Source organism: Ostrinia nubilalis, unplaced genomic scaffold (genome assembly GCF_963855985.1).
Source record: "Ostrinia nubilalis unplaced genomic scaffold, ilOstNubi1.1 SCAFFOLD_42, whole genome shotgun sequence".
NCBI lineage: Eukaryota > Metazoa > Arthropoda > Insecta > Lepidoptera > Crambidae > Ostrinia > Ostrinia nubilalis.
In genome coordinates, this window is record NW_026973580.1 from 57,699 (window position 1) to 72,601 (window position 14,903).

Genomic DNA, 14,903 nt, shown 5'->3' on the forward strand with positions numbered 1-14,903 from the left:
TGTGGTTTCTCCGTTCATAATTTCAGTTGGTGGTGCGTGAACAATGTGTGCTGCTGCTGCTGCTGGTGCTGGTGCTGGTGGTGTGGCGGGCGTGCGGGCGGGCGGTCGCTGTCTGCGGCGGCGGCGGCGGCGGCGGCGGCGGCGGCGGCGGCTGGAGGCCTCCGCCGCCCTCTCGCCGTCGTCGGCCGAATATTATCATGAACCGAACGGAACGATGCGATGGGGTGAGTGAGTGTTATTATTAATTAGTTAATTACCCGACTGCGCCAGAAGGAGGGTGGGTTATGTTTTTCGAGTGTAAAACAAAAAACCCAACGGCGTGTAAAAAAAGGAATTTAAAAAAAAAAGATAAAAACAAGACAACTTGTGCCCGTTTCCCATATTCTAATAGGTTTCTATTCCAAATCCGGATTTCAACTGTCAAATTTAATTCAGTTTTAGATAAAAAAATTTTACACATTACTATTAATTAAAGTCTTATAAAAATAATAAACCGAACAGTTATTTTTAAACAAAAACATATTATTGATGTTCGACAGTTGACGGACAGATTTGGATTGGGATTGAATTTATCATAAACAAATTAATGCATTCGGAGGCACCAATGACTAATTAATTATTATGTTGGTGATAAATGTATTTGATGCCTCCGACTGAATTTGTGAACTCTTAACTAAGTTGCCTTGTTTTTATTATATTTTTATTAGTTATTTTTTAATTATTGTTTTAGATTGAATCGATAACTCATAATAATAATTTTTGTGTGTTACTCTCTTGTGAACGTTACCTTGTTGGTGATCAAATAAATAATATTGAAATAGTTGTTGATGCATAAAAGATGCATGTAGTGTGGTGTGTGTGGGTAGATAGGGGGTGCCTATATTATGTATACCTATATTAATTATTTAGTAATTAATGTGTTTGTTTTTCAGGACAGCAAGCAGCGGAGAGCAGGACTCGGCCTGCCTGCCTGCCTGCCTGCCTGTCTGTCTGCCTCTGTATTTAAAATGTGACTCGTCTATCGCAAGAAACACATGTAAGTACATGTTTGAATTATTTGTTAGCCCTGAAAAGGGCTTTTTAAAACTTTCGACGCTCCTCGCTGCAACCGCAGCCTCAGCCTCGGCCGTTGTTATGATGATGATGATGGGGTGTGTCAGTAGTACCACCACCAACACCACCATTACCCACGACAACACTGGCGGGCGTATGGGCGACACAACAAGTTGCTGCTGCTGGCTGACGCGCGCGGCGGCGGCGGCGGCTTACTTCTTGCCGGCGGACGCCTTCTTGGCCGCGGGCTTGGATTTCGGTGTTGCGGCGGCCTTCTTCGGTTTGGGCGCCTTGGGTTTCTTGGTTGGCGGTTTGGCGGTCTTCTTGGCCTTCGGCGCAGCGGCGGCCTTACCCTTGGCGGCGGCGGCGGGTTTCTTGGCGGCGGGCTTCTTCTTCGCGGCGGCCGCCTTCTTGTCCTTGGTGGCGGCGGAGGGCTTCGCCTTCGAGGGCGACGATGCGGCGCTCGAGGCGGCGCCCTTCTTCGCCTTGCCGGCGGCCGACGCGGCCGTCACCTTCTTGGACTTGGCCGACGCTGCGGCGGCGCCCTTGGCGGGCTTGCTCGCCGCCGGCTTCTTGGATGCCGCAGATTTGGATTCCAATTTGAACGAACCGGAAGCGCCCTTGCCCTTGGTCTGGATCAAAGCGCCGGACTCGACGGCGCTCTTCAGGTACTTCCTGATGAAAGGTGCCAATTTTTCAGCGTCCACTTTGTACTGAGCCGCGATGTACTTCTTGATGGCCTGCAGCGAGGAACCGCTGCGCTCCTTCAACTCTTTGATGGCGTTGTTCACCATCTCGGACGTCTTCGGGTGGGTGGGCTTCGCTTTCGGCTTCTTAGCTCCTCCGGTCGCCGTCGCCTTGGGTTTCTTCGCGGGCGTCGCCGGAGCCGGTGCCTCGGATGCCACTGCTGTGTCTGCCATTTTTCTTTTTGTTATTTTGACTGTTTACGTGAACGAATCAAAACAATTAATTTCAGACGATGCTGCTGCTGGAACGCGACGAGCGAGCGAAACAACGAACGTACGTACTGCGACTGCGCGCGCGCGGAACGAGAGAAAAGAGGATGGATAGAGCGGTGTGTTAGAGCGGGACAGTCAGTCACATGTCTTCGACCTTCTTGGCCGGTTCGGGCGTCGAGCTTGTGCTCATGGCCCGTGCAGCATCTCGACTGGCTACTGCCAGTCGGTGGTTTGACGTCGCTTGGCGACGGACTGCCTGGGCTTCTACCTGGCACCACTGTCCCGCCCTCGGCGCGGTACCAGCCCACCGGGTGAGTCGACGTTGGTCGAGGCCCAGTGAACGACCAGCGAGCGGGCGGTTCCTGGATGCCAGGGAGCTTTCAGGCAGTCACATTTATGTTCTGGTGTTGGTTTCTCTTAGTGCGGGCGTTGGGCCGTCACTATTTTGAAGCGGGGCTTCGGTGCTGCGACAGCTGGTGCTGTGACTGCTGGTGCTGTGGCGGCTGGTGCGGAGGCGGGTCTCGCAGGCGCCGCAGGCTGGGTGGTGTCGGCGTCCTCTGCTTCTGGCAGCAGGAGGTCCCGGGGGAGGGGGCGGTTGCCCGGGGGGCGGGCTGGTGTAGGCGCGATGTTGTGGAGATGGCAGTGGGGGCCGTTGTCCGCGCGGTCATACATGACCCGCGCCAGGCGCGTGATGAACTCCTCCACTGTCTCCACTTTGATGTCCCGGGCAATGACGTCATTGCGGACGTATCGCCCCGCCCCGGTGATGACGCGGAGGGACACGTTCTGCTGCGCCTGGATCTTCTCCTTGTTGGTTCGGGAGATGAGGGGGTACCACGCTGGGGCCGCGTAGGTGAGGCGCGACCGGACATACGTCTTGTAGACCATCAGTTTGGTCCTCAAGGGGAGCCGCGAGCTGAGCACCGGGCGCAGGATGGCGCGCGCGATTTGGGCCTGGCGAACCACATGGGTCACCTGTGGCCCCATGCGCAGCGAGCGGTCGATGCGGCACCCGAGGTAGGTCACTGTGGTCTCCCAAGCGATGCCCTGGTCACGTAGCGTGAGGTGTGGCGGTGGTTTCCCCGACCCGAACGCAATGGCGGCGGTCTTGCCCACATTGACCGCGATTCGCCAGCGGTCTAGCCAGGGGGGCAGCAGGTCGAGAAGGCGCTGCATCCTCGCAGTCGCCACGTTCATGCTGCGCGATGAAGAAATGAAGGCGCTGTCGTCAGCAAACAACGCTAACGCCACATCCCGTTCTCCCTCTCGAAGATGGTCGCGGAGGGTGGGGATGTCGTTGGTGTAAGTGGCGTATAGCGTCGGCGACAGACAGCTGCCTTGAGGAACGCCTGCCCTGATGCTGCGCGGCTGGGAGGCCTCTCCCTCCACGACCACGGTGAACGTGCGGTCGCGGAGGAACGAGGCGATCAGGTGCACCAGCGCAGGAGGGAGCAGCGGCTTGAGCTTGTACAGCAGGCCGACATGCCAGACCCGGTCGAAGGCCTTCTCGACGTCGAGGAACACCCCGACGGAGCGGTGGCCCTGGTTCTTCTCGTCGGCCAGCATGTGCAACACCCTTACCAGCTGCAGTGTGGTGGAGTGGCCGCTGCGGAATCCGAATTGCTCGTCTCTCAACGGGACGAGCGGGCGGACACGGCGCAGCAGCAGGCGTTCGAAGAGCTTCGCAAGGTGGGACAGCAACGTTATCGGCCTGTAGCTGGCCGGGCTTCGGCGGTCTTTGCCAGGTTTGGGCAGCGTGATGACGCTGCCGGTTTTCCACGCACTGGGAAAGTGGCTGGTGCGCAGGATGCCGTTGAAGATGCGCGTCAGCGTCACCATCGCTCTCCCAGGCAGGTTGGTGATGGCCGCGGAGGAGATGTTGTCTGGGCCGGGAGCCTTGCGCTTGTTCAGCCTCAGCGCAGACTTGCGGAGCTCAGCGGGGGAGATGAAGTCGTCCCCGCTGAGCGGAGGCGGCGGAGAGGACAGCATCTCCTCGACGCAGCGCCGCACGTGGTCGTGGTGGGCGGTCGTGTCCGCGTCGGTGGCGGCGGGGTGCGGGGTGAACTGCACCTCCAGGTGGTCCGCCAGTAGGCGGGCGCGGTCTGCCGCCGCGTAGTGGCGGGCGCCGGTGGCGTCCACCAGCGGGCAGGTTGATGTGGGCGGCCTGGAGAGCTGTCTGTTCAGCTTGAAGAGGTCAGCGGTGCTATCTGTTACACGGTCTATGTGCTTCTCCCAGCTAGCACCGCGCCATTCCTTCACCGCTGCAGACACCTCGAATGTGAGGCGGTTGAGTTCCGCCTTGATTCTGGGGCAGCGAGTTGTTGCCCACAGGCGTCTGAGGTCGCGTTTCTTGCGCAGGTCCTTGGTGATGTTGGCGGGGAGGTCGTCCCGCCGGTTGCTGGCCCTCGTGCAGACGGTGGTTGCCGCTTCTTTGGCTGCCAGCACGCGCGAGGTGAAGTGCTCGACCGCTGCCTCCACTTCCTCAGCTATAGAGAGGCGGCCCTCGAGAGTCAGGTCGGCCAACTCCGCCTTAAAGGTCGCCCAGTTGACCTTGGCGGGTGGTTTGCGGGGGTTTATGGCGTCAGGGCGGGGCGCCAGCGTGACGAGGATCGGCAGGTGCTGCGTGTCCAGGTCGTATAGCGCCTCGACTTCAATTGGCCAGGGCACGTTGTGGGACAAGGCTATGTCCAGCACGTCGGCTTTCCGGGCCTCGTCGGAGGGTATGTTGGTGGGGGCCTGTGGTCCGTGGGTGGTTATGTTTCCCCTCTCGCATATCTCCAGCAGTCGAACGCCCGCAGGGGTCGTCATGAGCGATCCCCATACGGGGTGTTTGGCGTTGAGATCGCCGACCAGGATGGTGGGTGTTGTGCCGGAGAGTGCGGAGAGGAAGTCGCTCTCCACTACTTGTGATTTGGGGGGGCGGTATGCTGCATACAGGCGCAGCTCCTCGCCTCCCGCGTGTATCGCTACTCCTATTGTTCTGGTGGAGGAGTAGGATAGGAGCTCGAGCTCCTCGTGCACTATGTCGCGCCGGACGAGTGCTGCGACTCCTCGGTAGGGTCGACCCTGGTCCGAGATCTCGTCACGGCGGTACACGAAGTAGTTCGGGACCTTGAGTGAGTACGCTGGGGTTAGGATGGTCTCGCCCAGGAGGATTACGTGCAGGTCCTGCGACTGGGCGAGAAGGCGGAGCTCCTGTGTCCTGTTTCTGATGCCCCCCGGGTTCCAGTACAGGACACGTAGGCCGTCTAGTGGCGTTGGCTGATGAGTGCCAGTCCTTGGTGTGCTACCCCCCTCATGTCCTCTCCGTTGGCCATCGCCAGTAGAATTGTCTGTAGGATCTGCAGAACCAGGAGGAGGAGGGGGGTTTCGGCGTTTGGGGGCATCGGTGCGGCGGTGGGGGCGGTCTGTGCTGACCACTGTGGGGGCTGCGCGTTGTTCGCGGTGGGCGCCTGTGATCGCACGCGTGCGCGGGGGTCCTGAAGTATTACCGGGCGCGGCTGAGGGGGAGCACGCGCGAGGGGTTGGGGGCCTGTCGTGGGCCACGGGACGCCATGCCCAGAGTGGGCGGCTTGGTGGGTTGATGGCCCCTGGGTAGGAGGTGGGAACCTCCATGCTGGGGCCAATTGCGCGTGGGGGTTGGGCGTCCTAGCGCGGTTTGAAGGGGGCGCCTGTGCAGCGACAGGCTGACCAGGAGTGGAAGGGGGAGGCTGATTTGGCGCGGGTCCCACCATGGGTCCGGCCGCTCCCTGTTGGGAGGAAACTATTTCTCCGGCACGCCTCTTGCTCCTTCGGCGGGCCCTGCCTGAGCGTTTCCGGCGTCGCGAGGACGCCGGTGCAGGTTGGGGGCGGGCTGTGCGGTCTGTTGGAGGGTTTGCGGGGGCCATAAGTGTTGCGCCCTGTACTGGGCCTTCTGCCGTCTGGTGTGTGTTGGACAGCACCGGGGCAGGGCGAGGTTGGTGAGGCGCCGGAGTAGGGCGTGGTTGCCTCGCTGTCCCTGGAGGGGGCGGGCGGGGGCCTACCTTGGCTGGGCGAGGTGGGTCTGGTATGGGGGGGTGCGTTTTGGCCCCCTTTGCGCGTGCCTCTCGCATGAAGGCGGGGCAGCGGCGGTCGTTCGCCGTGTGCGCGGCTTTGCAGTTCGCGCACTTGGGGGCGTGGTCGCGCGGGTGGGGGCAGTCCGCGACAATGTGCCCCTCTCCACAGCGCACGCATCTCGGCGGGCGGTGGCAGCCAGCGGAGGCGTGGCCGAATGCCTGGCAGCGGTGGCATTGTGCAGGCCCGCTGCGTCCTCGCCAGGCCTCGATGACAATGCCTGGCATGTAGAGGAGCTCGGTCACCGCATAGAGGCGGGAGAGCTCCTGCTGGTCTAGGTGGTCCAGCTGTACGTGGTAGAGGCAGCCAGCTCTGCCCCTCCTCGGGGGGATGTGCCTCACGTGCTGGACGTGGTAGCCCAGCGAGTCCAGTGCCGCTTTGAGCTCAGCGGGGTCGGTGTCTGCTGGGAGTCCTCGGATGGCTACTTTTGTGGGGAGCTCTGTCGGGAGCGCGTAACAGAACCAGTGAAGGTCTGCGTTTTGGCGTGCCGCCTCGACGAGGTGGCGCTGCACTACCCGGTATTCCTCGGGCGTACGCGCTATAAATCGCACCCCTGTCTTGAATGGGCGTGCGTTGGGGGGGTGGCCCAACTTTTCGCTGAGCTCCCGGAAGTGCTGCGTCCAGTTGGGTAGCTTCTCCACCACTATTGGTGGGTAGGCCCGTTGGGTGCGAGCGGTTGTGGCGGGGTCGGTTGTAGGTGGCGCTTCGTCCATCAGCTCGACCTCTTGCCCCTGTTCCGGCTGTGGCGGGGGGGGGGAGGGAGCACTCAATGTCGCGGCGTATGTCCGCGCGGGGCTGTTCAACGCCGCGTAGGACGTTGGGGCCGTGGAGTTCGACGAGGCCGGCCGAGGAGCTACGTAGTCCAGGTAGTCCTCGTCGGAGACCACCTGGGGGGCCAGCGTCCCACTCGGCTGGCTGCCTTCGGCTGTCGTGCCTGATCGGCCCTCCGAGGAGAAACGGGCCGAGGAGCCGTGGGCGGATGGCGATGCGGGCGCTGAGACGGACCCGACCGGGGATGCGGTAGGGGTCCGCAGGGTGTTTTCCCCGCGGTAACCCGGGACATACCTCTCTATGGGCGATATCTGTGGCTCCGGTGTCGATGCCCTCTGCTTCGGCGAGGGCCCGACTCTGGGTCTCTTCTCCTCGGAGAGCGATCCCTCTGAGGAGTCCGGGTGGTGTCTGGGGCGGCGGTGGCTGTCGCGGCCGGGGAGGGGGGCGGGGGGCCCTTGCTGGGTCGCTGCGGTCGGCTCGCGGCTGAGCGCGGCCGGGCGCTGCCTCGGCTGGCCGCTCGTGGCGGCGGCGGCGGGCTGAGCGGGCCTCGCAAGAGGCCTGTACGCCGGCTGGCGCTGTGGGGGCGGCACTTCCTCGCCGTCCGACATTTTGCAGGACGTGCAGGGCGATGGAATGTTGATGTTGACGCGTCGTTTCGCACCGTAAGTTTTGTAGAGCGGGACAGTCAGTCACATGTCTTCGACCTTCTTGGCCGGTTCGGGCGTCGAGCTTGTGCTCATGGCCCGTGCAGCATCTCGACTGGCTACTGCCAGTCGGTGGTTTGACGTCGCTTGGCGACGGACTGCCTGGGCTTCTACCTGGCACCACTGTCCCGCCCTCGGCGCGGTACCAGCCCACCGGGTGAGTCGACGTTGGTCGAGGCCCAGTGAACGACCAGCGAGCGGGCGGTTCCTGGATGCCAGGGAGCTTTCAGGCAGTCACATTTATGTTCTGGTGTTGGTTTCTCTTAGTGCGGGCGTTGGGCCGTCACTATTTTGAAGCGGGGCTTCGGTGCTGCGACAGCTGGTGCTGTGACTGCTGGTGCTGTGGCGGCTGGTGCGGAGGCGGGTCTCGCAGGCGCCGCAGGCTGGGTGGTGTCGGCGTCCTCTGCTTCTGGCAGCAGGAGGTCCCGGGGGAGGGGGCGGTTGCCCGGGGGGCGGGCTGGTGTAGGCGCGATGTTGTGGAGATGGCAGTGGGGGCCGTTGTCCGCGCGGTCATACATGACCCGCGCCAGGCGCGTGATGAACTCCTCCACTGTCTCCACTTTGATGTCCCGGGCAATGACGTCATTGCGGACGTATCGCCCCGCCCCGGTGATGACGCGGAGGGACACGTTCTGCTGCGCCTGGATCTTCTCCTTGTTGGTTCGGGAGATGAGGGGGTACCACGCTGGGGCCGCGTAGGTGAGGCGCGACCGGACATACGTCTTGTAGACCATCAGTTTGGTCCTCAAGGGGAGCCGCGAGCTGAGCACCGGGCGCAGGATGGCGCGCGCGATTTGGGCCTGGCGAACCACATGGGTCACCTGTGGCCCCATGCGCAGCGAGCGGTCGATGCGGCACCCGAGGTAGGTCACTGTGGTCTCCCAAGCGATGCCCTGGTCACGTAGCGTGAGGTGTGGCGGTGGTTTCCCCGACCCGAACGCAATGGCGGCGGTCTTGCCCACATTGACCGCGATTCGCCAGCGGTCTAGCCAGGGGGGCAGCAGGTCGAGAAGGCGCTGCATCCTCGCAGTCGCCACGTTCATGCTGCGCGATGAAGAAATGAAGGCGCTGTCGTCAGCAAACAACGCTAACGCCACATCCCGTTCTCCCTCTCGAAGATGGTCGCGGAGGGTGGGGATGTCGTTGGTGTAAGTGGCGTATAGCGTCGGCGACAGACAGCTGCCTTGAGGAACGCCTGCCCTGATGCTGCGCGGCTGGGAGGCCTCTCCCTCCACGACCACGGTGAACGTGCGGTCGCGGAGGAACGAGGCGATCAGGTGCACCAGCGCAGGAGGGAGCAGCGGCTTGAGCTTGTACAGCAGGCCGACATGCCAGACCCGGTCGAAGGCCTTCTCGACGTCGAGGAACACCCCGACGGAGCGGTGGCCCTGGTTCTTCTCGTCGGCCAGCATGTGCAACACCCTTACCAGCTGCAGTGTGGTGGAGTGGCCGCTGCGGAATCCGAATTGCTCGTCTCTCAACGGGACGAGCGGGCGGACACGGCGCAGCAGCAGGCGTTCGAAGAGCTTCGCAAGGTGGGACAGCAACGTTATCGGCCTGTAGCTGGCCGGGCTTCGGCGGTCTTTGCCAGGTTTGGGCAGCGTGATGACGCTGCCGGTTTTCCACGCACTGGGAAAGTGGCTGGTGCGCAGGATGCCGTTGAAGATGCGCGTCAGCGTCACCATCGCTCTCCCAGGCAGGTTGGTGATGGCCGCGGAGGAGATGTTGTCTGGGCCGGGAGCCTTGCGCTTGTTCAGCCTCAGCGCAGACTTGCGGAGCTCAGCGGGGGAGATGAAGTCGTCCCCGCTGAGCGGAGGCGGCGGAGAGGACAGCATCTCCTCGACGCAGCGCCGCACGTGGTCGTGGTGGGCGGTCGTGTCCGCGTCGGTGGCGGCGGGGTGCGGGGTGAACTGCACCTCCAGGTGGTCCGCCAGTAGGCGGGCGCGGTCTGCCGCCGCGTAGTGGCGGGCGCCGGTGGCGTCCACCAGCGGGCAGGTTGATGTGGGCGGCCTGGAGAGCTGTCTGTTCAGCTTGAAGAGGTCAGCGGTGCTATCTGTTACACGGTCTATGTGCTTCTCCCAGCTAGCACCGCGCCATTCCTTCACCGCTGCAGACACCTCGAATGTGAGGCGGTTGAGTTCCGCCTTGATTCTGGGGCAGCGAGTTGTTGCCCACAGGCGTCTGAGGTCGCGTTTCTTGCGCAGGTCCTTGGTGATGTTGGCGGGGAGGTCGTCCCGCCGGTTGCTGGCCCTCGTGCAGACGGTGGTTGCCGCTTCTTTGGCTGCCAGCACGCGCGAGGTGAAGTGCTCGACCGCTGCCTCCACTTCCTCAGCGTTAGAGAGGCGGCCCTCGAGAGTCAGGTCGGCCAACTCCGCCTTAAAGGTCGCCCAGTTGACCTTGGCGGGTGGTTTGCGGGGGTTTATGGCGTCAGGGCGGGGCGCCAGCGTGACGAGGATCGGCAGGTGCTGCGTGTCCAGGTCGTATAGCGCCTCGACTTCAATTGGCCAGGGCACGTTGTGGGACAAGGCTATGTCCAGCACGTCGGCTTTCCGGGCCTCGTCGGAGGGTATGTTGGTGGGGGCCTGTGGTCCGTGGGTGGTTATGTTTCCCCTCTCGCATATCTCCAGCAGTCGAACGCCCGCAGGGGTCGTCATGAGCGATCCCCATACGGGGTGTTTGGCGTTGAGATCGCCGACCAGGATGGTGGGTGTTGTGCCGGAGAGTGCGGAGAGGAAGTCGCTCTCCACTACTTGTGATTTGGGGGGGCGGTATGCTGCATACAGGCGCAGCTCCTCGCCTCCCGCGTGTATCGCTACTCCTATTGTTCTGGTGGAGGAGTAGGATAGGAGCTCGAGCTCCTCGTGCACTATGTCGCGCCGGACGAGTGCTGCGACTCCTCGGTAGGGTCGACCCTGGTCCGAGATCTCGTCACGGCGGTACACGAAGTAGTTCGGGACCTTGAGTGAGTACGCTGGGGTTAGGATGGTCTCGCCCAGGAGGATTACGTGCAGGTCCTGCGACTGGGCGAGAAGGCGGAGCTCCTGTGTCCTGTTTCTGATGCCCCCCGGGTTCCAGTACAGGACACGTAGGCCGTCTAGTGGCGTTGGCTGATGAGTGCCAGTCCTTGGTGTGCTACCCCCCTCATGTCCTCTCCGTTGGCCATCGCCAGTAGAATTGTCTGTAGGATCTGCAGAACCAGGAGGAGGAGGGGGGTTTCGGCGTTTGGGGGCATCGGTGCGGCGGTGGGGGCGGTCTGTGCTGACCACTGTGGGGGCTGCGCGTTGTTCGCGGTGGGCGCCTGTGATCGCACGCGTGCGCGGGGGTCCTGAAGTATTACCGGGCGCGGCTGAGGGGGAGCACGCGCGAGGGGTTGGGGGCCTGTCGTGGGCCACGGGACGCCATGCCCAGAGTGGGCGGCTTGGTGGGTTGATGGCCCCTGGGTAGGAGGTGGGAACCTCCATGCTGGGGCCAATTGCGCGTGGGGGTTGGGCGTCCTAGCGCGGTTTGAAGGGGGCGCCTGTGCAGCGACAGGCTGACCAGGAGTGGAAGGGGGAGGCTGATTTGGCGCGGGTCCCACCATGGGTCCGGCCGCTCCCTGTTGGGAGGAAACTATTTCTCCGGCACGCCTCTTGCTCCTTCGGCGGGCCCTGCCTGAGCGTTTCCGGCGTCGCGAGGACGCCGGTGCAGGTTGGGGGCGGGCTGTGCGGTCTGTTGGGGGGTTTGCGGGGGCCATAAGTGTTGCGCCCTGTACTGGGCCTTCTGCCGTCTGGTGTGTGTTGGACAGCACCGGGGCAGGGCGAGGTTGGTGAGGCGCCGGAGTAGGGCGTGGTTGCCTCGCTGTCCCTGGAGGGGGCGGGCGGGGGCCTACCTTGGCTGGGCGAGGTGGGTCTGGTATGGGGGGGTGCGTTTTGGCCCCCTTTGCGCGTGCCTCTCGCATGAAGGCGGGGCAGCGGCGGTCGTTCGCCGTGTGCGCGGCTTTGCAGTTCGCGCACTTGGGGGCGTGGTCGCGCGGGTGGGGGCAGTCCGCGACAATGTGCCCCTCTCCACAGCGCACGCATCTCGGCGGGCGGTGGCAGCCAGCGGAGGCGTGGCCGAATGCCTGGCAGCGGTGGCATTGTGCAGGCCCGCTGCGTCCTCGCCAGGCCTCGATGACAATGCCTGGCATGTAGAGGAGCTCGGTCACCGCATAGAGGCGGGAGAGCTCCTGCTGGTCTAGGTGGTCCAGCTGTACGTGGTAGAGGCAGCCAGCTCTGCCCCTCCTCGGGGGGATGTGCCTCACGTGCTGGACGTGGTAGCCCAGCGAGTCCAGTGCCGCTTTGAGCTCAGCGGGGTCGGTGTCTGCTGGGAGTCCGCGGATGGCTACTTTTGTGGGGAGCTCTGTCGGGAGCGCGTAACAGAACCAGTGAAGGTCTGCGTTTTGGCGTGCCGCCTCGACGAGGTGGCGCTGCACTACCCGGTATTCCTCGGGCGTACGCGCTATAAATCGCACCCCTGTCTTGAATGGGCGTGCGTTGGGGGGGTGGCCCAACTTTTCGCTGAGCTCCCGGAAGTGCTGCGTCCAGTTGGGTAGCTTCTCCACCACTATTGGTGGGTAGGCCCGTTGGGTGCGAGCGGTTGTGGCGGGGTCGGTTGTAGGTGGCGCTTCGTCCATCAGCTCGACCTCTTGCCCCTGTTCCGGCTGTGGCGGGGGGGGGGAGGGAGCACTCAATGTCGCGGCGTATGTCCGCGCGGGGCTGTTCAACGCCGCGTAGGACGTTGGGGCCGTGGAGTTCGACGAGGCCGGCCGAGGAGCTACGTAGTCCAGGTAGTCCTCGTCGGAGACCACCTGGGGGGCCAGCGTCCCACTCGGCTGGCTGCCTTCGGCTGTCGTGCCTGATCGGCCCTCCGAGGAGAAACGGGCCGAGGAGCCGTGGGCGGATGGCGATGCGGGCGCTGAGACGGACCCGACCGGGGATGCGGTAGGGGTCCGCAGGGTGTTTTCCCCGCGGTAACCCGGGACATACCTCTCTATGGGCGATATCTGTGGCTCCGGTGTCGATGCCCTCTGCTTCGGCGAGGGCCCGACTCTGGGTCTCTTCTCCTCGGAGAGCGATCCCTCTGAGGAGTCCGGGTGGTGTCTGGGGCGGCGGTGGCTGTCGCGGCCGGGGAGGGGGGCGGGGGGCCCTTGCTGGGTCGCTGCGGTCGGCTCGCGGCTGAGCGCGGCCGGGCGCTGCCTCGGCTGGCCGCTCGTGGCGGCGGCGGCGGGCTGAGCGGGCCTCGCAAGAGGCCTGTACGCCGGCTGGCGCTGTGGGGGCGGCACTTCCTCGCCGTCCGACATTTTGCAGGACGTGCAGGGCGATGGAATGTTGATGTTTTCGCGGGTCGGCGAAAAACAAGTTCCAGTGAGGGTAGTCGCGATGTTCGAGTACCTCCGTGATATTTTCGCAAATATTCGGTGGGTACTCTACGATGTCAATCTACCCTCACTATGCGCAATATTTTCACGGCACAACACAAAAAGCGTCACTGTCGCGGGTAATTGCGTCCAATTCGCGGAAGAGGGAGATAGCGATATCGCTCTCGACACTCGCACACGCACTCGCGACGGCGGGACTCTCGACGCCTACGGCGGAGACGGGCGCGCGACGCGGTGGTGCTGCTTCGCACCGAGCTGGAGGGCGCGGCGACGGGACTCGACGCTTCTGCGGAGACGAACTGCGGCGCGACTGGGTGGCTCGGGCGAAGGTGGCGGAGGGTATCGCGGCGGAACGGCTCGCGCGCGGGTAGTAGTCGGGCAGAGGGTCTACGACGCTTCCGCGGAGCCACACTGCTGCACACGACTACACTCAACGAACGCGAGGAACAAAACAGCGAGCGGGACAAAACTTACGGTGCGAAACGACGCGTCATGGCAATACCGTAAGGAGAGCCTCTCTGTAGCTAGATGTTTTCTCGTACGAACACTTGAAACTTTTCACTAGCATGCATCTGAAAAAAATTAGTTTCGCGAAAAATTATTCAACATATTAGAGAATTTAACGCGTCACCGACATCTCCTATAGTGCCCCCGTGCGTCTGTGATGTATATGTCACTGTATGAATCACGATTCGAACGCTGCACGCGTTTATTTTCAACATTGCCAACCGGACCGACCGAGGGTCGTGTTTAAATGTTGTTTTTCTCCATTTATACGGTTATGATCGATATTTTTTCATGGACAAATTGAAAGCGAACATCCCAACGACCATACGCATCGATGAATCGTCAATATTGGTATCGCTTCGGACCGTATTTATCGCAATAGACTCGGGGGTCGTAAAACATGAACGGCGGCCTCTCCTGTGTCGTTTGTTAGGGCAGGCGATCTCGTAGTCGTACGAACTACCTATGTTATGCTATTAAAATAATTGTAAATGTATCGATTGTGCCATTATAATATGAACATAATAAAAAAAATTAATTTTTCACATCGAGTCACGATAATTATTTTGACGAAAGCGCCGCCCGCCATCTACAGCCGTCGTACCTTTCACAGACAGTGGGACGCGGGCTAGTGAAGATTCTTGCACGTCCATGTAAATAAACAAAATAATTTTACTGGGCACCTTATGCGTACTAGTAACAAAAAAAAAAAAAAATACGTTATATATGGTACCTACACATAATAACATTATTTATTTTTTATTCCGCAGGGAGGAGTGTGGTACATACGCGGTGATGAAGATTCTCGCCGCGCTGCCGCCGCAGATTGATGGCGAACGAATCGAATCCACCAACGACGAGGCTTCACAGGTGCGACAGTAATATTTTATTATAATAATGTATTTATTATTTTCACATAAATTTTGCTGTTGTATTATTTAATCTATATGAGTGATAATATGAAATGAAACATTGGTATAATGTATAATTATTATGTACCTACTCTAAAGACGTTTTATGACATTGACGCACTTATTTATAGTAATTGTTATTACAAATAAAATTTGTTTGACTTATTTAATATATTTTTTTACAAAACCCCATTTTTATACTTTCCACGATATTATTCCATAGCCCCGAAACGAAACGTTCCAATACCATTCCATTCCCGTGCCCCCCGTAACATAATTATTGTGTAATGATGATGGATGAAAGAAGTACCTACATACATTTATTTTCTCAAACTCTTCTTATTTGCATAGTACAGGCAGGTAGGTACATTATATTAATATGTATTTATGTGCTGGCGGCACCTAGGATAGGATAAATTTATGTGTGTGTGTGTGCGTGCGAGGTGTGCCATGCCATGTGAGAGCAATAACAGGAATTATTATCTATTATTAATATATTATAATATAATAT

General features: G+C 60.7%; 1 protein-coding gene and 1 long non-coding RNA gene across 2 annotated transcripts; one reads left to right on the plus strand and one right to left on the minus strand.

Moving 5' to 3' along the window:
• Positions 1-121: 121 nt before the first annotated feature.
• On the plus strand, positions 122-14,591 carry LOC135087481 (uncharacterized). The gene is made up of 3 exons (XR_010260850.1): positions 122-224; positions 933-1,036; positions 14,252-14,591. It is a non-coding gene; the product is annotated as an uncharacterized LOC135087481 (long non-coding RNA).
• Positions 1,061-2,161, minus strand: LOC135087473 (histone H1B-like). Its single transcript, XM_063982195.1, has one exon. It carries the CDS (start codon positions 1,971-1,973, stop codon positions 1,266-1,268), a length of 708 nt encoding a protein of 235 aa, XP_063838265.1. The 5' UTR covers positions 1,974-2,161; the 3' UTR covers positions 1,061-1,265.
• Positions 14,592-14,903: the final 312 nt, after the last annotated feature.

Excerpts from the sequence above, each read along its gene's own strand:
- LOC135087473 (XM_063982195.1), bottom strand. The coding sequence starts at position 1,973 with ATGGCAGACACAGCAGTGGCATCCGAGGCACCGGCTCCGGCGACGCCC.